The 23,128-nt window shown below is 51.0% G+C and overlaps 1 protein-coding gene and 1 non-coding gene across 2 annotated transcripts in view; both read right to left on the bottom strand.

Moving 5' to 3' along the window:
* Window positions 1-5,485: 5,485 nt before the first annotated feature.
* Window positions 5,486-23,128, bottom strand: part of LOC119381913 (phospholipid-transporting ATPase ABCA3-like) — an 81,834-nt gene continuing 64,191 nt past the window's right edge. The window contains exons 15-17 of the mRNA XM_037649663.2: window positions 20,094-20,307; window positions 18,777-18,939; window positions 5,486-5,850 (exon numbers count right to left, since the gene is read on the bottom strand). Coding sequence (XP_037505591.2) covers window positions 5,522-5,850; window positions 18,777-18,939; window positions 20,094-20,307 — 706 coding nt within the window. The 3' untranslated portion in view covers window positions 5,486-5,521. The remainder of the gene's footprint in view (window positions 5,851-18,776; window positions 18,940-20,093; window positions 20,308-23,128) is intronic.
* Trnal-aag (transfer RNA leucine (anticodon AAG)) lies at window positions 5,953-6,034 on the bottom strand. Its single transcript has one exon. It is a non-coding gene; the product is annotated as a tRNA-Leu (tRNA).

Below are 23,128 nucleotides of genomic sequence, written 5' to 3'. Positions count from 1 at the left end.
TTGTGAATAACTTTCTGTTGTATCTTTATGAAATATTTCTTTTTCCTTGATGTGCTTTTGCCATCTCCTAAATATCAAATAAAAAAGTATTTGTTTACGCCCGGAAAATCAATGCTCCTCACCACATAATGCTTCGCTGAACCGACCTTCGATGCTTCGTTGGCCGGCAGTGTGCATATTCGTAACATATATGTTACGAATATGCACACTGTCGGCCAACGTAGTGTATATACAGTAAAACTCGCATACATCGGAATCAAAAAGCATCCCTAAATAGTTCGATATACCCGTAATTAAAAACGCATAAAATGCCTGTCTGAAGCTTAAATATTCATTCTAGAAGGATCCGCTGATGGGCGTCTCGGACTGTCCCTCGAGACAATTGTTCGTTCTAAAGCTGCTGTGAAGCCGTTAAAGTTTTCCTGTTACTTATTTTTCATCAACCTGGTCGTGTGAAACGTGTACATATATAGGACCAGAGAACACTTTGCGCCACTGAAGCAACCTGGTGATACTCTTTCCGGCAACTACTTGCAGCCACAGGTAGCAAGCTTCACAGCGTGGCACTTAGTTTTCGTCGCATTACACCCCTGCGTAGCGGTAAAACTTACAAAGCAATTCCTTCATTGTGGAGCGCAAAGAAATTTGTGCTGCGCACGCCGCCCATATTTTGACTCGTACCCTGCTTGTTTACGCCATGCTTGCTCTGCCCCTTGTATTCAATGCACTATATATTTACGTTATATATACATGCTACAAGATGACAGTTTCACTATAGTCAGCTTTATGGCATTGCAGCTGTGTTATGCCACAAAGCATGTACTGTGCATTACGGTATCGACGATTCGCTGTGCAGCGAAGCCCACCAGCAGGGGAACTCGTAACTGCCACATACGTTACCTGATGCTTTGTCTTCTTTAATTACAAAATAGCGCCCACGCCGTCTCCAGTCACCGTACGAGCACCCAAACGTCTAATAAACGCGTAAGTGCACAGCAAAGGTTTCTTCAATTCTTCTGCCTGTACGCAAACGAATTAGCTGACACCCTCTTCATTAGAGAACAGACCAAGCCACTTCTTGGAATAGTGTCATGGAGAAGCTTAATTATGCCAACAGAGATTATTACAAGATACCAATGAATCAGGTGGCCTGAAGCATGATCGCATATATAGTGAACTTGCTGCACAAATTACGAGCCGCTACGGATGTCTACTTCAAACGCCAGCTGCTACATTTCAGGTCAAATAATAAATGCGCAGATGATGGATTTCTTAGCGCTGCTGATAGTCTTAACAATCTGTATCAATTCAAGCGAACACTCGCGATGTAACATAAAGGACAAACACAGAAATTTTAACGCAACGCACGCTCTCGAGTGCCTCAAGTTTCACCTCACTTGGCGACTTCCCTAGGGAATTTCTGGGTACACGAAGACGCTAGTTTTGCTCGGTGGCACAGGGTAGCCACCATGAAATGTGCTTACACCGCTAACATTGGGCGATGTTTTGGTGGCTTTTTAGTCTCGTGCGCGCCGGACGGTCTGGAAGGGATATGGCCGCCGCCACCCAATGTTGCCCGCGTGCAGCCTACCTTTGCGGTACTCTGATTTTCCAGTGACTCTAATTTCCATGACGGCACAGCGCCCCCTAGGAAACTCGCGCGCCGCCGTGGTGGTACAGTGGTTACCTTGCTCGGCTGCTTACCCGAAAAAAGAGGGTACGATCGCAGCCGTGGCGGTAGTATTTCAACGGGGCCAAAATGCTAGAAGACCTTTGCTTTGTAAGTGCACGTTAAAATGTAAGTGCACGTTAAAAAATCCCAGATGGTCGATATTTCCGGAGCCTTCCACTATAGCGTGCCTCATGATCATAACGCGGTTTTGGCACGTAAAATTCCAGAAATTATTATTGTTACTATTAGGAGACGCGCACAGACCGGCTGGGAGCGTTAGGTGCTCCTCTAGGTATTAATGTGAGCAACACTGTGAGCGAGATAACTCACCTGCAGCGCCCTCTCGGCGATCGGGAAGAGAACGAAATTGCTGCACATGAGGCTCGAGACGAGCGGGAAGAAGATGGAGCGCAGCACCTTGGGCAGGAGCACGCGGTAGGTGTTCTGGCTGCGGATCCGCTCGATCTCGGCCTTCGACACGCCCACCTTGACTACCGTTTCGTTCTTGGGAGGTCGCGGAGCGGTGACGTCGAAGCTGAACGTGGCCTCGTCGTCTCCGGTCACGTTGCGCAGTCGAGCGTTGTTGTACGCGGTCGTGATGAGAGGTGCCGTGTGCTGAATCTGCCCGTTGTACCACATCACGGTACTGCGACAACGACGACGCAACGCCCGCTCGAGAAGGTACTACTACCTGGTGGGATATTGTGGCTAGATGACAAAAACTGACAGTCCCTCTCACTAACGGTACGTAGAGCACAGGCGACAGCATGCTTTTACGTTCTCAGTCAATTGCATCCCCCCTCTCCACTCTCTCTGAAGCTTCTGAACCTCACCTGGTATTGAACTGCCTCTGGAATCGAACCACCTTTGACCAAGAGACGATGTCAGCTGATTACGTCATCACTTGGTCACGTGGCTTTTGGTGCCATTGGTACTCGCGACGCCACAAGACGCATGATTTTTCGACTCATGAAGCATATAAGGCTTTCGCCTTAAAAACAGGCTTTGTCGTTCATTGTTCTCAACGTACGCGGCACACACGTGTTTTGCCAGTGTTTCCTACGATGTGCCGATACTGAGAATGGCAGGCAGCCATCGTCTATTCCACTTGGCAGGGGCCGTTGCAAGGCCATTCCGTGACAGTGTAGGCAATCGTTCGGCATATAAATGAGCGATTGGGTGCGCCCACGTCACTATGACTTCGCGAGTTTTCACGGTTTTGTGAAGTTGCGTGACAGGCAGGTGATCTTAGCGTAGATAAATTTCTGACCAATGGCGAGGAAGTAATGGCGAGGTAGACTCAGCATCACTTTATCCTCTTACGTTCCAGCTAATTACGCGTAAGTAGTCATTATGCGGTGGGGTATTCTCATGACTTGTTGTATCACTTGACACGCAAGCGCTGTGGGAACGGCCCAGAAGATTAAGGACAATCATGGAGAGCTAATGAGAAATACGAAAGCTACACTTTTGTTCTTCCCGGTGCGATTGGTCATGCACAAAACATCATGCTGACGTGATGCGCGCTATTGAGAACGAAATGTTTATTCGGAAACAAGACACCGCGGTGGCTTTAGTGGTTAGTGTGCTCGGCTGCTGACCAGATAGACACCGAGTAGACCTCGGCAGCGACGATCGAATTTCGACAGGTTCGAAATGCTAAAGGTCCGTGTGCTGTGCGATGTCAGTGCACATTAAAGAACCCCGGGAGGGCGAAATTGTCCGGGATTCCCCACTACGGCGTCTTTCATAGCCCGAGTCGCTTAGGGGCGTCAAAGCCCATAAACCAAACATTTATTAAAAAACAATTAAAGAAATGGATTCGCTGTACTGTTAACTAACAGTGAGTTTTATTAACAGACACTTCAAGTGACAATTGAAAAAAAAAAGTCACAAAGACGATAATGTAGTGTAATTGTAGCGAAATTATTGAAGGTTTAGTGTGCAAAGCGTATTATGCGGCTAAATTGCAACATACCCCACCGCCTTAGTAATCTGATAGCCGAAGTGGACGTTGAACACGTATTTGTAGAGCTTGGTGCTAGCGTATTCCAGGAGTCCGTGGGCAACGTCCACGTCCGTCTCTACGCCTTTCAGGTAGTATTGGCGCCGATTACCGAACATCGGTTCGAAGTAGCGCTCCCGGAATTGCTGCTCTTTGTCGGCTTGAGCGAAACCCTGAAAGACACAAAGCAGCCATTGCTCAGGCGAATGGAAAATACGGCGCCTGAAACATTTTATGGGACAAATAAGCAGCTTCCATTTCAGGTGCAATGATTCCTGCAGCAATTTTCGATGGTTATGCAAGTGCGCCGAGGTTGATCGTTTTTCCTGTAGCCACGAGTGCTCTTTTGCAGGAAAACGATGCCTGGCGCTTCACAATCTTCCGTTTTAAACGGGTGAGCAGCAGCCCCTCGGGCTTGGAGAAAAAAAAATTACGGCAGGTCTTGCGCATTGTAGGAGTCGATGTCATGCGAAGCAGGAAGCGAGTAGCAGAGCCGATATGCCGCTTTTTTTAAAAATTCATTTTTGCTTTCAGCCCAGCGTTGCGAGGCGGATCGACGTTTCTCTACTCTTTGATTAGCTTTGCGCGTATCATGGGCTTACCCAAAATGTCGACTACACTGACGCCCGAAAGGTACATTATAGTTCGATGTAACGTCGGCTCTCACATTAGAGCATAGAAGTCAATTTCATTGAAACGTAGTACACGCTACGGTACGATGATGTCCGTATCACATGTGACTGAGGGAAGGGTTTCAATGCATACGCGATTGGCATGTTACGTTACTCATGTCATGAATCGTATTCGGCATACACTAATATCTTATGCCAGTTTTGGTAAGTGTCAAGTTAAGGAGACGACCATGAGAGTGTCCAGACGTGAGCGGCTAGATAGATAGACAGAAAGATAGAAACGATCAAAGTGCCTCTGGGCCGCAAAGAAATGCTTTGCATCTAAAAAAAAAAACACACTGTAGGAACAGCAAGCCCTGCAGTGATCAATTCAGACAAATTTTGTAGTCGTTCGCGGCACGTTGAGCTTACAAGCGGAGCGCAATGTGTCCACTTTCGCAAGTACCCACTCCTTCACACACAGGCTCCATCCTCAGTCACTCCGGTGGGTGGGGCGCCAGCAATACGTCATCAAAAAACGGATTGCTGCTATGGGCTGATAGTTTGGATCAGGTGCGTCTTACCACGTGCCGGCGCCACTTTCTATAGGGAGCTAAAATTCGGCAGTAGCAACACGAGCGCGCGCAGGAATCACAATGAGAGAGAGAGCGATCGCGTTTCATGGCGCGCGCTGACGTTACTTCTTCACGCCGTGTCATTCCTTCCTAATGCTATGTAGATTCAAGCGCGCTCCTCGAGACGAGGGAAGATGGAAAGTTCTTAAAGCGTGCGACAAATCCCCGTGACTCAGTTCCTACTTGAGAGAGAGAACACAACTTTATTGTTGTCAGACTTTATGGAGGTAGGTGATCCGCCAGGCTGAACCTGGTGGCCACCTCCTCTGCTCTCTGTATGGCCTGTAGCTGAACTCCCAGGCTGGTGGAGGTCAAAACCTCCTGCCACCCTTCGGGCGAGGGAGTGGCCAGGAGATCGGGAGAGGGGGGTATTCCCTGCAGTCCCAGAGAATATGATGAAGTGTGAAAAAGTGGTTCAGAACCCCTTAAGCAGGCCACGCAGAGTCTGCGTCGTAAATGAAAGCAAGTGTGGCGCAAGATTTGTGATGCCTCAGACGTGCGCTAGCAAAAAGCACGACACAGACCAATTCAGTCGCGTGGGCGATCGAACGGTTCCTCTTTCTGTAGTGATTCACGTATACACGGCTCTCCATGAGCTTTACAGACGCGAGCCCGCGATCGAAGAAGTGTTGCCAATCGAGGGCAACTCCAATCGAGGGCAACTCACTACGGCGAACACGACGACGTCCGGGAAGGTGTATCTGAGCGTCTCGCCCACGTTCTGCACGTCGCGCAGGCTGCCGCGCAAGCCCCAATACTCGAGCACGAACAGCAGCCACAGGAGCAGAGGCGGCAGCACCCAGCTGAACAGCGGCATCCGCTTCTCGCGCCACACGTGGATGGAGCGCTTGGTGAACACAGCGCGCAGACGGGCCAGCAGGGTCGCCTCCGAGCCGGTCGTGTCCGCCATGTTCTGTACCACGGGAGCTGCGCGTCGACAAAAGAAAGGCGAGCGGCAACACACATTGGAGATTGACCAATGGAAGTTGCTGCCCCCCCCCCGAAAAAAAGGAAATGAATAAAAAAATGTGGCAGCGGTGGGATTCGAACCCATGCCCCCGAAGAGACTGGTGCCTTAAACCAGCGCCTTAGACCACTCGGCCACGCTACCGACAGCTCCTTCCCTGCTGCGGGCTAACAACTTCGTTTGCCAACTTGAAGCAAATGGTTAAATGCGACATTTAAAAAGATGGCTGATCCCTCCGTCATAGGAATCGGTATAACACGAAAATGAAACGTGGCGTCACAGAAGCAGTTAATTGTTTATGGTGACTGTACAATGTCTATTGTTGTTTGGCAGGTATAGCACCGCTCGATGTGGACGCCTTCACGTTGACGCCTAGTTGCACATCTCTGTACCGACGACTAACGCCTATGATCATGATTTAACCCTTGCGGTAGCTGCAGTTCTTAACCTATATGTGGGCACCGCATATGGTGAATCCCGCACAAACATGGCATCAACAAGTACATATTAAAGACTGATACTCGATTTGCACTCTTTCAAAGCGTCGTCAAACGCGACGAGAAACGCTACGCGCGTCGTCTCTTCCCTCTAGCCTGGTCGTTAACAGGGAGAGTGGGGAACGCGGTGCGACAGCCAGGCGAGCGTCGGAGAGTTAATAGAGAGTTTGAGAATTGGGGCCCCAAGGAGCTTGGGAACCCAAGAAGCTTGCGAGCCGCCAGGACCCATGCGCAGAACCCAAGCCACTTTTGGGCTCTTGCGCTCGCGTTGACCCGAGACGCAGAAATTAGAGAGTTTGAGAATTGGGGACCCAATACGCTGGGCCCCCAAGCTGCGTTGGGCAGCCTGCTCTTGCGTTCAAATGATCAGCAGAGTTTGAGAATTGGGCCAACGCAGGCTGCGTTGGGTCAAGCGCACGGAGCGCCACGCATGACGAAATTATTAAAGTCATGCGAGACGCGGGCCACACTGCGCCGTGGCCCGCGCTGCGTCTGTGTCTTCTCGCTGGTGACCCTGGGTGTGTTCCAATTGGCCTCGAGGCCCACCACTGGAAACGCCGGCGCCACCGTCGGCGTGACGTGCTTGGCAGGATCACGTGGTCTCAGCGGCCGCGTCGGCTGCTTGTGGCGCACTGCCGCGTGCTTTGAAAACGAGTTTCAAGTCACACATGCGCTGCGGTCTGTTCAAATTCGGAAGTTTTCTCTCATTTCCTACTCAATTGAAACCATTGTAATAGAGTGGCTGCCTCCGAAGGCGACGAACATGGGGCTCTACCGTTCGGTGCCGCAGTGCCGCGCTTACGCAAAGGAGCCCAGTGTCAGCCTGCACTGGTAACTGCGGGACAAGAAACAGCGTGAAGCATGGGTTGTAAAGCTAAGAACCGGCAAGTAGCCATCCGCTACGAGTCTTGTGTGCAACAAGCACTTCCGCGACGAAGACTTTTGTTACTGCGTCGGGCCTGCGATGTTCGGTGAGTAGCAGACAGCGCACACTGAGACGATGGCTCGCGCGCGCTTCCCGCCGGCAAATGATGCTTATCTGCCACAGGATGGTAAACGTGCTACCTTTTACCACGTGCGATGTCATCTCAGAACCCTCCAATGCGACCTCTTGATCGTCGGCCCCGTGCTCAGCGTCCACAAAATCGGCTGCAGATGCACAAGTCATTGTTTAGATACGTTGAATTAAAAAACGCACAGGGTCCCTTATGCATTCGTTAAAGATGACTAGAAGGCGAAAGCCATCTTCTTCTATTCAGTCGATGTACTGATTCTCCCGCGCCCCCCTCCAAAAGCGTTCTGCGCCTAACGCGGTTTTGCACGGCCTCCGTGACCGATCACGGAGGCAATGCAAAGCGACCATGACGTGTGAATACGTCATCGTGTGACGTCATAATGACGCTACATATTTTGGCGATCTGTGACGTCAAGATGACGTCATATGGTGACACCATCAAGTGACGATTATTTTTTGCATCACTCGTGTTGACGCCGCCGACGCGGGACGCTGACGGGCAACTTTCCCATTTGATGAGGCATGCATTGCTTCATAAGCTACATAAATTTTGCATTGCCTCCGTGATCGGCCCACCGGCCAACCCCATGTATTTTCTTGGAGCCTCATTTATTTACGTGGGAAAGATGCCACCCTGTTGGCGTTAGACACGACACTGCTGCCAAAATTGCTGGGACGTACTCGCCAAATAATTACTATCCTGTTTTTCTCCTGCTGGTTGCTGCAATAACTTCTATTTTATTCTCCGCTATTTCAAGTTCATGTGGGTCCTAGTTCACAGCCGACGTTTGCAGAACAAGTCCGGCAAACGTTACTGTATTTTCTTTCTTTTCCTAGGCGTCGCATGCTACTACATGCTCGGTCTCGTAGACTGGTTCTTCTTCCACCAGCAATCTCGAAGTGGTGAAGCTTTGGTCTACGAATTTGTTGATAACAGAGAGCGGCAAGTTCACTGGAATGCAAACGGAACGATAATTAGGGAGCATTAAAAAAAGGCGTCGCATTTGCTCACGTTTTGTGTGAGCACCAAACGAAACGAATGCGCCGAATAAAGAAACAGAAGCAGCGGCATTTGCCTGCTGAGAAGACCGATCAATACGCAGTGCGAGACAACTTATCAAATGACATTGAAACGTACCCGAATTTAGACCGAAAAAAAAAAAAAAACACTGAATCGTCGGGACGGCAGATCACAAAGTTGCCATGCGCACCGAAGCCGCAGTTGTAAGGAAATTGTTTTTGAACTGCTCTGATAGCGTCCGCGCAACAGTAGTTGTTTGTTTACACACAAATTCTCATATTTTGCGGCCTGAAGTTTCCAGCGCGGGGCCAAAACGCGCTCGTAGCAAAAGCGAAACCATCAGTACGAACATACATGCAGACGCTCATACATGCAGAGGAGGAGGAAAAACATTTTATTCAAATGGCAAACTAAGGTTCCCGTGGTTGGAGCCCCTATTCCAGGGCCCCACTGGCCCGAGCGGCTCGCTTGGCCTGGTCCAAGGTTGCCTGCTGGCTTCCCAAGTCCTGCCGGGTGAGTCGCACCTCCCACGACCTATCGAATTCGTTGCGTGTGATGAGTGGCGAGTTGCCCTCTGCTGGTCTTTGTCGGCAATTCCAAGTGATGTGAATGAGTGTTGGTGTGTCGCCACACCAAGGGCAGCGGTCAGCGTATTGGGACGGCCGCATTTTACTGAGTGTGTGTATGTTCGGATATGTGTTTGTCTGTAGGCGTCTCCAGTCCCTGGATTGCCAGCTTGTGAGTTTAGGGTGGGGTGGCGCCATTGTCTGCCGCGCCCTTCTTTGGCTCTCGAGGATATCTCGCGGCAGCGTAGGTACGAAGTAATCCGCCCGGGTCGGCATGTCTGCGGCTCGGAAAGTTAATGCTCGAGCCAAGCGGTCCGCCCGTTCGTTTCCACCTACACCTTCGTGAGCGGGGCACCATGTGATGCCGTGGTCTTCTTGGAGGTTGGATCCTAGTATGCGTAGGACGCTCTGGGGAAGGACGCCTCTGAGAAACAGTCGACAAGCCTCTTGTGAATCTGTGATAACGTGCGCAGAATGTTGCCCTCTGTTGCCCGGATGGCTAGTGCTATGGCCGCCGCTTCTGCTACGGCGATGCTCTTCGTGCGTATTGTCGCCGACGTGATCGCTTGGTTTCCATTGGTGACTATCGCTGCAAATGCTTTTTGCCTCGTTGGGTATGGGCTGGAATCTGTATAATAGGTGTCTGGGTTATTTCGTAACCGTTCCAGCGCCACCGCTCTTGCTCGTCTGCGGCCGGCATTAACCGTCGGGTGCATGTTTTTCGGGATCGGGGCGACGTGTATGTGTTCCCTAACTTCTCTGGGTATTTGACGTGTCTCCTCACCGCAGAACTGTGGTGCCAAGGGGTAGTGAAGCCTCTTTAGCAATGCTCTGCCTTGCATCGTCGAGTTGAGTCTTTCTCTCTGCGCGATCAATACGGCTGCAGCGTGTTCGTCGTATGTATTATAATTTCCCAAGCTTTCCAAGCGCTCTGTGTCAGTGCAGTCGGGGAGGCCCAATGCGGCTTTGTAGGCAATGCGTATGAGTATGTTGACCTGCTCTGCTTCCCATCTGCGTGTGAGTTGGTACGGGAGAGCATATGTAATGCGGCTAATGATGAAGGCATGTACCAGCCTCCTGGTGTCTCCTTCCGTCATGCTCTCATTACTGCAGGTTACTCTCCTTATGAGTCTCGCTACGCTCCTGGTTGTGCGTTTAAGTTTTTTTATCGTTGACGACACGCTGCCCGTCTCCTCTATCAGCATTCCCAGCACCCTGAGCTCCGACACTTGTTTTATCTGGTTTCCGTTCAGCTCCAGGTCGAAAGTTGGGGAGCGCGTGCGGCGGGTGTTTTTGGGCCTGATTTGTATGAATTCAGATTTTTCCGGAGCGCATGTCATGCCTGCCCTCTTGGCGTATTCGTCAATTGTGTCGACTGCTCTTTGTAGAGTTTCTTGTCGGTCTCCATAGGATCCTTTCGTCGCCCAAAGGGTGATGTCGTCGGCGTAGATGGCTAATCCAAGTTCTGTGTCTTCCTCCAACATTAGAGCCAATTTCCGCATCCCTATGTTGAATAGTAGGGGGGACAGTATGGAGCCCTGTGGAGTGCCCTTATTCGCTATGCGAGCCCTGTCGCCTCTTAGATGGCCCAGGCCTATGGACGCCGTTCTGTTGTTTAGAAAGCTTTGCACGTAGCTGTAGGTTCTCTCCCCACAGCCTATCTCTTGTAGGCCGGTCAATATAGTGTCATGAGATATATTGTCGAAGGCTTTCCGCAGGTCCAATGCAAGCAGGATTCTATTCATGCTTCCAGGTGGTGGGTTTAAAACTTCGTCCCGGAGGAGTAGGAAGACGTCCTGCGTAGAAATCCCCTGTCGGAAGCCAAACATGGAATTTGGTAGGAGATTGTTGTCCTCTAGGTACCTCCCAAGTCGTGCATGGATGACCTTCTCGAAAAGTTTACCCAGGCAAGAGGTTAACGATATTGGTCGGAGATTCTGGAGCGATTTTGGTTTTCCTGGCTTGGGTATTAGGATTATTTCTGCCTCCTTCCATTCAGGTGGTATAGATCCTCCTGTCTTCCAAATCGTGTCATTGAAGAACTTTGTTAGCTGCTCTAGGGTTTCGCTAGCTAAGTTTCTAATCATGGCGTTCGTGATACGATCCGGTCCGGGCGCAGTGTTCTTCTTAAACGATTGCGCTGCAGTGTACACTTCTGCGAGTGATATCGGCTCATCAAGGGCAGGGTTTGCCGGACCCATATAGGTTGTCATGGTTGTCCGTGTTGGCCTTTCTCCCAGGTACGTCTCTTGGAGCTCGCGAAGAAGGTCCGCGTCTGAGCCTGTGTAGTGATTAAGTATACGGCGGAGGGCGAGCGTGGTTTCTCTTCGTGTGTTAGCAGGAGTAAGCATATTACGAAGGAGTGCCCAAGTTTTCTTCGTGCTTAGATTTCCCCGAAGAGAGTCGCACAAGCTCCTCCAGTTAGCAGTGCACAGCTCTTGCGAATACGCATTGGCTGCCTCCGTGAGTTGCGCTATGCGCTCTCTGAGCTTTCGGTTGTGGCGCTGCTTCTTCCATCTTTTGGTGAGGCTGCGTCTTGCCTCCCATAAGTGAAGAAGATGGTTGTCGATGGCTGGGTTTTTCGGCGTTGTTTGAATTCGTTTAGTGGCTTGGTCCGCCGCCTCCCGTAAATACGTCGTCCAGTCTTTTATTGTGTTGAGGTCCTGAACATCAGTCTGGCATTCCCTGAATTTCCTCCAATCCGTGAGGCGTGCTGTACCGGTCGGCTGCCTTATTTTTGCCGTTTGTATAGAGATGCTGAGGATGTAATGGTCGCTCCCGAGTGTCTCGTCTAGGTTAGTCCAAGTGACGCCTCGTTCATCACTTACGAAACATAGGTCAGGAGCCGTGTCTCTAGCCACGCTGTTTCCCAGTCTTGTGGGAGAGTCTGGTTGCGTGACGAGAATGAGATCATGAGCCTGTGTTGCCTTCAGTAAGCTGGTTCCTTTTGCCGAATCCCTTTTGTAGCCCCACTCTGTATGCCAGGCGTTGAAATCCCCTAGCAGTATTACTCTGTCACCTCGTGTCGCGCTGTTCATAGCGTGTGAGATAATGGGTGTAAAGTCCGCCTTGCGTTCTCGAGGAGAACTGTAGACATTCGCGACGATGTTCTTCGGGCGACCTCGCTTAACAGGCCATACTGTTGCTATTTGGTGTGCTATGTCAATTCCTGGTACAGTTTCTACGCTTACATCGAGATCCTTCCGAACCAAAATAGCCGTCCCCGTGTTGGTGTTTGTGTGAAGTGTGTATCCCAATACTGAGCGTTTTGGTGTGCCTGCTTCTTGCAAACATATGAGATCTGGCGCAATTGCGGCGGCTTGCACAAATTGTGCTAGCGCAGATTCTTTGTTGCGCAGGGAACGGCAGTTCCACTGCCATAACTCGAGATTCTCTTGGCGACGTGTGATGTGTCTAGCCATCATAGGGGCTCTCAAATGTATCCGTGTCAGTCGTTGCCAATACCTTAGGACTGCGGCCTCCAGGGCTTGAGCTTCCCCGTTTTCTTGATTTTTTGACCCCTTTGATGGAGTCGTCGACGTATCTCTTAAGATTTCCCAGCTCCGCAAACAAAAGTTGGAGTTGGGTTCCTATGCTGTGTAGCTGTCCCTCCACATTTTGCGCTTTGGGGGGAGCTGGTTCTGTTGCACCTGTTTGTATTTGTGTTTGTTGGCTTTGTGTGTTCTGGCTGATCGTCCTACTAGCCAAAAGTTGTTTGAGTGCTGCTACCTCTGCCTGTAGTGCGGCAAGACTGGATTTAAGTTGCTTGTTTTCTGCGATTATTCTTTGATATTCCTCGTGTTGTGTTATTGGGGTGGTCGTGTGAGATGCGACGTCAACCCATCTTACCGGCACAATTGCAGGTGGAGCTTGCTTCTGCTGTCCCACAGGTTCCGTGGTGGCTGTAATGGGAGTCTGCGATTCCTCTGCTTTTCGTCTCGGACTGTTTGTTGTTCTCTTCTTGGATTTTGACCTCGATCTTGGTTTGCGTGGTGGTGGAGACTTGGAGCAGGCTCGGGCTGCGTTTCGATCGTGGCGTGTAGGAGTACTGTGTCGGCTCGCCGATCGCGGCTTTCCGTCGTCGCTAAGCTCCGATTCCTCTTCATCTGATGAAAACCAGCGTAATTCCTTACGCTTAGGGCTAGGCGGGCGCTTTCGCGGTTGCCTGGCGGGCGCTCTCGGCTGCTTCAGTCGCTGTGTACAGCTGCGGTCACCTGTGACGTGTTCTCCTCCGCACGAGGCACACTTTGGCACACACGCATGTCCGTCGGTCGGGTCTCTCGTTCCGCATATGCGGCAGACGCGAGCGTCCGGTTGAGGACACACATCTGTACGATGGCCCTTGCTGCAGCAGGTCTTGCACACTTGCACTGTGGCTCTATACGGGTGGCAGGCCAGTTCACCTCCGCAGTAATACACAAAGCGCGGGAGAGTCGGGCCACAGAAGGTGATCTTTGCACTCTTCGTTTCTCCCATCATGCGTGCTTGTATTATTTCCACACCTTGCGTTCGCACTCGCAAGTTGGCCATTAGCGTTTCAGCTGGGGTGCGGGATGGTATGCCGTGTATCACTCCCATGAGGGCTTCTTCACCAGTCGCCGCGTACACGTTTACGGCATGTGTGCGACCGTTTATTGTGAGCGCGGTTATGCGACGAAGCCGCTCCGCCACTTCTTGCTTCGAGGTGGAAATGATGGCTATGTTCGATCCCGGTTTTATGCGTAACAGAAAGTGCTCACCTGTTACGGTGTGTTGGCAAGCTGCGGTGACTGCCGCTGCCATCTCCGGGGTAGTGATTGAGCGTAGTGGTAGGCCCTGGTGAGGCCTAATTACAATCTTAAAGTCGTCCTTTGGAAGCGGCGGGAGCTTGACCCCCTTTCTTCGTCGTGGTCTTGGTTGAGCTTCTTTTGTCTTCTCTTCTTCGGGTCTCTTCTGCCCCTGTTTCTTTGCTCTTGCTTGCTGTTTTTTCTGTCGTAAGGTGAGAACGGTGTGCCAGTCGTCCTCTGATGTCGTTCTCTCAAAGGCTTCGGGTTGACTTGCCGTTGGCATGTTGCCCTGGGCCTTGCTTGTCGAAGGTCCGGCGAGGTCCATGTCCTCAACCAAGGTGGTAGTCGAGGTGCCTGCTGCTGGTGGTCGTGTGGAAGCAATGGCTTGTGGCTCCATTTCTCGTTCAGGCAGCTGCGTAGTGGTCGATGTGGCTCCCTAGACGCCGGCGGCGTCGGAGCTGCCGCGCCGAGATGGCGTTTCGTGCAGCTCGTCCTTTTCGAAGGTCACTCTTTTCCGAAGTCTGCGGTCCGTGCGTTTGTCCGAGGTCCACTTGTTTGGTGTCCAAATGCTCCCCTGAACTTCACGGATCGTTTGGTGTCACTTTTCCGATGGTTAGAGGCACTTTTCCAGCGAAAACACATGAAAAATGTGGAGCGCGACGTGAGCCACGCAGCGCTCGTATAGACGCTCGACGCGTTTTTTCACATGCAGAGGCACCGGCAGTCGTCGCGAACCCGTGCGATCGCTGGCTTGAGGCTTCTTTCTGTTATGCTCCGTTTGGTTATACAGGCAGTCTACTCTAACGAGATATTTCACATAGTTTGCACTCAGCGAGTGACTACCTTTCACGCAAGAAGTCGGTTCAGGGGTCTCCAACGCGGTGACAGCGTGAAGCGGGTGCTCGGTTTTCTGCAAAGAGACAGCGACTGTAGACTAGCTTGTGCTTTCAGTTCGTCGAAAATGATTATGTTGACATTAAAGAACACAGTTCATTTCGAAAGTACTTACAGAAATGCCCTGGGGGGGCTTCCGCAAGGTGTTTTTGTAGAGCGCCGACGGCAAAACCTATGGGGAGCGCGCCGGCGGTATCCTGCCTAGCACGCAATCGAGGCGCGCCCGATAGAGGGCGACTCCGTAACTCCTCGAGGCCAATACTCACCGTAGACGGCTAAATAGACAGCTAAGTGGACAGCGGCCATCTTAAGTCCCATTCCAATTCTCACGTAGCCGGCAAAATAGACAGCTTCGAGAAAGACAAAAACGATGCAGGCTACTTTGCTGTCCAAACAAGATGGCGGCTCAGCGCAATGCTCGCGTAGCTCGGATCTCGCCGGTGTGGTCGTCTGTACACCAGTAGGCGCTCTTCCAGGTGCTCAATGTAAGCTACGTTAATTTTTTCATAGGGTTGAACACGAAAGAGGCTAAAGAAAGAACATTTACGTTTGTTTTTCTTAGCTTTCTCTTCTCGACGCTAGGTGGCATCACGTCGCGGCGTAGACGTCTTCTAGACGCGTTCCATTTGTCGGACAATATGACCTCGATGCTGTCTTCTAAGCTGTCAGCGTAGACTGTCTACGATGCTGTCCAGAATTGGAACACAGCCCCTAGACGCCTTGGGGCCCCACGCTACTTTTCGATTTTAACACGAAAGTGTTTTATGCCGGGGTCCACCAAGTACATCCGTCACGGATATGACGTTGATAAAATGGACGCCAACGGGCGAGAAAGAAAAAAAACAAGAAAAAGATCCCCCGCTGGGAATTGAACCCACGATCTTGCGGCCGCAACGGCAAGCACCCGACGCCCTACCGAGTAAGCTAACTCGGTAGACGGTGGACGCGGCGCACGGTGATCTCTGTTGGCGGTGTAGGTATGCGGCGTGGAGCGGCGCGGTGCCGCCGTCTGTGAGAGGTGAAAAGAAGTAATGCTTCACGATTGACACTTACTAGCGCTTAATCCGAGATTGCGCGCGATATCGGAGGTCATGGTTACAGCGTCTCGATACCAGCGAGGTACACTGGCCGCGCTGGCGTCGCCGAGGCACCCTTGACGCAGTTACGTTGGTTACGTTCTTTCTTTGCCTTTCGCTTCGTGTTAGCGTGCGTCGGCTCATCGGAGTAGTGCAGCTTCCACATGCACCAACGGGATTTCTCCGCCGCCGACTGCTTCGATTGCGAGAGCACCGACTAACAAAACTGCTGCAATACGCGTTGCAGAAAGGACGCGATTTCGACGGGCGAATGTCGTGCCTTGGTGGAGCGAGACTAGCGCCTGCGAGACAGAGCACAGCGGGACGCACGCGTTTGTGGCTCAGGCTACGAACCTCTACCTCCCGTGTTGCTGAAGCGTAGTGTGTGGTAGTGTATGCATGAGCGCAGGCGTCGGTCACCCATTGCTAGAAAGCGCACTCCGTGCCGTTTCTCTCCTTAGTTGACGACGCTTTGAAGAAGTGCATACCGGGTACCAATGTTGATTATGAGCTTGTTAATATCATCCTTACGCGGGATTCGAGATTTGCTGTGTAGAAATATATGTTCACAACGTCAGCTACCACAACGGTCATGGGCGTTAGTCATGGACGTTAGTCGTCGCGATAGACACATGCCGTCAACATGAGTGCATCCACGTCAAAACGGTGCTGTAGCTGCCAAACACGAATAGACATTAAGAATAAAAGGCAACCACCGACCAAATAAATGTTTTAAAAAGAAAGAAACGACGTTTCGGCTTCCATACGGAAGCCTTGTTCACAATGAAGCCATGAACACCAAAAGCATCTAACTATACAGGTTTCAGTAAGCGACGTAAGCACCGCGCATAGCACGAGGGAAGGTTTCCAACATTATGATTCAGCGTATGTTCAGTAGATTGTATCTCGAGGGACTCAAGATGCAGGCGTGACGTCCAGTTTCTTTCCTTCCCGATAATGCTCGCATTCAACCAGTCTATAGTGTGATTAGTCGTGTCCGCATGCTCCGCCAGTGCATTAGATGCCACTTTCTTGTTTTTCACATCGTTCTGATGCTGGCGCAGGCGCTGTCTGAAATTGCCGGTCTCCCCGATATAAACACTATCGCAGTCCGCACAAGGGATTTTATACACAACACCAGGAAAGGCTTCCTTCGGAAGTTTGTCCTTCCCACCAACAAGTGTGTGCCGTAACTTGCGTACACGTACGTGGGCTACTTCGACGTCGTATCTACGCAGAACGCGTGACAAAGTCTCACTTATTCCGGGCACATAAGGACGTGCCACGCATGTCACCGGCATGTCACCGGCCCGTTATAAAGGGGACCTAATAGCATCCATCCATCCATCCCATCCATCCATCCATCCATCCATCCATCCATCCATCCATCCATCCATCCATCCATCCATCCATCCATCCATCCATCCATCCATCCATCCATCCATCCATCCATCCACCATCCATCCATCCATCCATCCATCCCATCTATCCATCCATCCATCCATCTATCCATCCATCTATCCATCCATCCATATCCATCCATCCATCCATCCATCCATCCATCCATCCATCCATCCATCCATCCATCCATCCATCCATCCATCCATCCATCCATCCACGGGTTTAGCGGGCGTCGATTGTTGACTTACAAAAGCGTCATCTTCACAGTAGCTGAGCCCGTATTGACAGGCCGTAGCACTTATGGATTAAGTATGTTTTCAGCTCACTACCAACAAACGCCATTCGGCCATTGCTAAAACCACTGAAACCATCGCGATTACCGCATTGCGTGCAATAGAGCACGAAACGTTACTTCGAGCAGGCAGTGGCGTCACTGTATACCGGGGCCCCGATCCATTAAAACCACTTAGGCTAGAATCGTTCATGACGCAAATTTGCAGCCAATCATGACGCTGATCGTATTCGCTTAGGCCGCCGGACAATGAAAATGGCTAAGTGCAGTAACCAACGCAAATCTCTGAATTCGGCCCATAAGGGCAAACGTAATCGCTGCCACATAGTTTTGTTCGTCTCTTAAAGGTCCCCTAAACAAACTATTAAAGTAGAAAGTACGAGGGCGTTATTCTCTCCTGGCGGTTCCCCGTCTTTTCGGCACAATTCTGATGTACGCAGTCTGTTCACGTGACGTCATGAAGAAGTAATTGTAAGCAGCTCGACTAAAGTGAATGCTGGGGAATCGGAACACACGCCCTGTCCCCGTGTTTCTCCTTTTGCAGCATTTTTTCGCGTCCGCACCTCGGGATCGGCTCGATACCGGTGTTTCGCTTGTGTTTCTCTGGCTGTCACCGAGGGAATTTCCTTACGTTGTTGCCGCTTGGCAGCCGTGTACTGTTTTTATATATTAGGGTTGAGCAATCGACGTAGTCGTTCTTTCTCTGCTCGCTTAGACATGACGGCGGGATCCGCTATTCGTCGGCACTGCCGTCGCACTGCGATCGCGCACTGTCGCTCTCGGCGAACCTCCTCAGCGGCGTCCATGGCGGGAAACACCCTCCGCCAGCCGGCACCTTCCTATTGGATGCTGCGTGGGAGCGTATGCTTTAGATATGTAATCTCAGCTTCTGTGAGAGCGATTGAAGGCTGGCTCACGCATCTGTCTCTTGCTTTAGGAAGTGCACGACAGCGCCTGTGTCGTGCACTTCCTTGTGTTTTCCTGTTCCTTTTTTTTGCGCTGAGCATATTGAGTCCTGACATTTGCACGTGTTTTATGAAGAAATAGGAGGCAAGGAAAAGATAGCGACTTTAGGAAGGGTTGGAAAGGCGAGAAAGAAAGAAACCGCTGTCTCGTATTTGAACTCCGAGTGGTTTAAAGGCCCTTTAAATTGAGCAAGAATGGTGTAAATTACTGGGAATGTTCTCAGATTCCCCAAATCTGATCAGTAAAATATCGCACCAGCTGAGCCCCCTACTGCCGGACTTTGGCGCGGTGGATGGTCAATGTGCGCAAAGTGCTGGTCAATGCGCTGGTCAATGTACCGCGAAGTGAGCGAGTTAGCAACGCAATTTTGCACGTGGCGGAAGTCTGTTTACCTTGGGCATCCATGAGCGACGTATCTTCTCGGGCTCCCACCTGAAGCCGCTTCTTGCGGTGCACGTGATATTCTTCCCCCACGCGGATTAACACGTCCTCGAGAGAGGTCACGGTCAGGCCCACCGAAGCGATGCCGAGTTTCTTCGTTTTTTGCTCGATATCCTGCGCTAGACGACGATACCGTTTTACCAGTGCTCGCACGTTTCAAAAGGGCCTACAGCATGCCATGCGGCATGACTTTCTGCTTTCCGGCCTTTCTCGTCGGGAATTAGCATGGCTTTCACCAGTGGGACGCTCTCAGTGTGCAGCACGAGCGCCGATCACGAGCTGTTGGTGCCGAGGCTGTTAGACTGCTGTCGCTGTACCGGCTTTCTGCCTGCTACCCGTTGTCAATAAAAGCACTTACAAAGTGGTGGAGGTGCTGGGTAGTCTCTTCAGGCATTGTCGCGCCAGTGGACAGCATGCCGTTTCGGAATTCTAGTTTAAGTACCCATTGCCCCCACCAACAGGGAGTTTATCGACGACGGGTAGCAGGCAGAAAGCCAGTACAGCGATAACACTCGAACGGTCTCGGCGCTAACAGCTCGCGATCAGCGCTTGTGCTTCACACTAAGAGAGCGTACCACTGCTGAATGCCATGCTACTTCACCACTACAGGAAGAAAAGTCCAGCGTAGCAACCGCAAAGCACATGCTGTACTCGTCTAGTGTTGAGAAGGCAAGCGCTATTGCCAAGACCTGCTGTATGCCATGAACCAAACTAAATGAAGTTGTCGCGCATGCGGAACGAAACGTTTCGTCTGGGCATGTGCGGTATGTGCAGGCATGTGCGGTATCTTAGTATAGTTGTTCACATAATTTATTTCAAATGCCTGCTTGTGTTCTTTAAATCAACGAACCTCAAACGCTGCTGGCATAGCAAATAACTGACGTGGTCATGCTCTGCAGTAGACCATAAGGATCAGGAGGTCAATAAAACTGAGCAGTGGGATGCCAGGGTTATCAAGACTGCAGGAGACGCCGCCCGGGCCCAGGGCTCGTGCCCGTCAAACTACAAGGCCGCTCACCGAAATAGCTTGTTTTTTAAAATAAAGCTTTTGATAATTATTGATGATGATTAAATAAAGATGATGATTATTGTTGAGCACTGCAGAGAAAGATGCCCCAAATATGCCATTTTTGTTAGAGTGAGACGCAGGTAATGTTTACTTCAAGAGAGCATAGTCGCGTCTCCACACAAGGAGTTGCATGGAGCGTATAGTTACTCCCCTAGAAAGGGAGTCGCAGTCGCTGCCTTTGAGCAGTTTACCCGTGCACCTTAAACATTTCGATGATGATCTTCGTGGCGATGATCTGGCCCAGAAGGAACACCGCCTCGTTGGCGGAGTCGCTCTGCACGTGCGCTTTGGGCGAGTACTTGCGCAGCAACTCCAGGATAGCCGGCACGTCGCACTTGTTTGGCAGCTTGTTGATCTGCATGCGGTAGCCAGTGCCGAAGCGCTGCTTCAGGAACATCGGCGAGCCGGCGCACCTGCGCGTAGTGAGAACGACGTCGCATAGTTATACATTTTATCGACGCGTGCACTCTATGCAGATGGCATGACGATGGGAGGCTTAACGGACTCCATCTAGTGGGTGGAGAAATGGGCTTGTTGGTCAGTCATCGTTGGAATGGTATCCGGGCAGCGCAGAAAACCATGCACGCAAGAAACTAAAAGACAAGCGCTACGACGAAGGCGAGATAGCGCTTGCCTTCATCCTCGATTCTTCTTGTGTACGTGCTTTGTTGCGCTATCCGCATTCCATTCAATCTAGTCGGACAGTGGGTACTGTCCCCTAGCCTGTTCTGGTGCTTGAACAGGCCATTTTGCTGTTCTGTACAACGTATTCGTGTCCCCTGTTTTCGGTGTGCTGTCAGAGAATTTACGATAAGCTAACAAACATTTCCTTCCCGGACGAAGAGAGAGAAAGGTAACATTGCTACGAGACAACCAACTGGCTACGAAACAACCAGGAAAAAAGAACATCGTAGGTAAAAAGGCCACCTGTTTAAAATTTTAAACTCAGTTGTGTTTAGACATTAGCGACTCGTATCAAACAGAAATAAGCTCCTGTCAAAATATATTTCCACAGGCACCCATTCCAATAAATGCAATTACCTGCCTCTGTCACATGACAGAGAGACGTAGATGGCGTGCGGCATAGGCGTGCGGACGAGGGAAGCAGAGGTAGCAGTCCCCCCCCCCCCCTTCAAAACCTGAAAGGGGGCGCCAGGTCTGCTCCATACCTTTACTCAGTCGTACCTGCCTCTTCGTTCATTGAAGTGCAAGGTTTCGGCCACGCCGGTTTCCGACAATAATGGCGGACGGGGACCACTGATGTTGCACTCCAAGAGCTGTTTACTACCCATTTTTGCCCCCGGAATGTTGGGGACCAAAGGTACATCGTTTTCGGAAGCATCTCATCGCTTCATTCTCATTTGTGCATCCACTGCGAAGCTTGTTCTTTTGGTCGAAATCGACCAACGGGGATGGAGGTGGGCGCTGTGGTAAGACTTCGCCCTCCTAATGGGGAACCCTGCGCACGCCTATGATTTCAGGCTGTTAGACACTATCGGTATTCTCAGTAACTGCATCAGTTCGTTTCCGTAATGACCATTTTTTGCGACTTTCTTATGTGACGACCACCGGTCATTTAAAAATAAATCGATAATTAAAGCATATCATAGAAGATTCGCGGAAAAGCCGGCGTAAGAGCGACTGATGGCTGATCTCACAGGGAAGCTGCTGGCGCACACAGTACAACTTAAACTTAGTCGTCGGCTGCCACAAAAAATCATCGTTTTATTGCGATAGCAATTATATGGACACTCTCGGCGGATTTTCGCCGTCGCTGTCATGTTGCGGATATATATGCTCCGTACAATTCCTCTACTGTAGTATAAAGACGTCACACATTGTTATAGTAGCGATTGTCGTCAGGTTGCTGCCCACAAGCGGTCGAACCACAAGCGGTCGCAGACCTTGCAGCTGTGGCCGAACGTGTGGTCGAGGAAATAGCGTCGAGGAGGGAGAGGAGAGGCCTGCTGCCGGCACGAGACGAGCCGAGCATGCGAGGGAGGGAGAGGAGAGGCCTGCTGCCGGCACGAGACGAGCCGAGCATGCGAGGGAGGGAGAGGAGAGGCTTGCTTCCGGCACGAGACGAGCCGAGCATGCGCAGTGGGGGTGTGGACGGGGGCCGACGCCGCAGGTGCGACTAAGAAATGCTCCGCATTTAAAATTTTCGAAGGCCGCGACCGGGGATTTGACCGTGTGACCCCTAGCTCCGCAGCGGGCCGCGTTAGACAGTGCTGCCACGCGCCAGACATCCTCTAGCATACTAACGGCGAGCTATTTATATGCACCATTAACCACTGGCGCACGGTGTAAGATACAAACATTGTTTATATCTTACACCGTGCACTGGCGATGCACATAGCTCGGAGGTGCTTCAGCGTGTTCATTCAGACCACAAGATGGCGCGAAGGGCGCGCTTTAGACGCGGCGGTTGCTACTATGCTAGATACATCGGGTGTTGTGGAAAGGAGACGTGGTGTAAAGACACGAGAGAAACGCACTGTGCTGGTGTTACGTGCCTACTGACTACGTGTATATTTATTATTGTTATTAGGCTAGGGCACATTAGCGAGTCCACCCGGTACAAAGGGAAATTGGCTACACATATCATCATCATCAGAGGTCATCGTCCCGCTCGTGTTTCGCAGGAGTTGAGATGCGCGCGTCCAGCGTTTCTAGAAACGCTGCGCGCGTCAGATCTTTGCCCCACGAAGCAAGAACCCTCCGTGCTTTGTACTAGAGAGCGTGGTCGCCCATGCTCGCGCGCTTCTCTCGTGAGGGGGGAGGTTTGTACGTTTTTAGGGGCGAAGCTCCTTAAAGCGGCACCCGTTCGTCCCTCGTAGTCGTAGTGCGCAACCAGTCGTAACGCTAGTACCAGATCTTGACCTCCAAGGTGGTGCCGGTGGGAGATTTTTCCTGTGCGTTGTTGAACAATAAAAAATTCGCAGCGTGCGCGTTAACTAAAAGCCGAATTCTTCTGTCTCTCATTCCTCATTAGCAGCCATTGGCATGTTCCAGTAGGAAACGTTAGTAGAAGTAGAAGTGTAAGTGTTAGCTAAAAGCCGACTTCTTCTGTCTCTCATTCCCATTAGCAGCCATTGTTTACCTCCAAGGTAGTGCCTGGTGAGATTTCTCCTGTGCGTGAATAAACAATAAAAATTTTGTTCAAAACGCCGTTGATTGATGAAATAAACCAACGAAAGACGCCAGATGTTTTCTAAAAGCAAAACGAAAAGA

Source organism: Rhipicephalus sanguineus, chromosome 2 (genome assembly GCF_013339695.2).
Source record: "Rhipicephalus sanguineus isolate Rsan-2018 chromosome 2, BIME_Rsan_1.4, whole genome shotgun sequence".
Classification (NCBI taxonomy): domain Eukaryota; kingdom Metazoa; phylum Arthropoda; class Arachnida; order Ixodida; family Ixodidae; genus Rhipicephalus; species Rhipicephalus sanguineus.
This window is presented reverse-complemented; position numbering and strand designations above follow the sequence as displayed.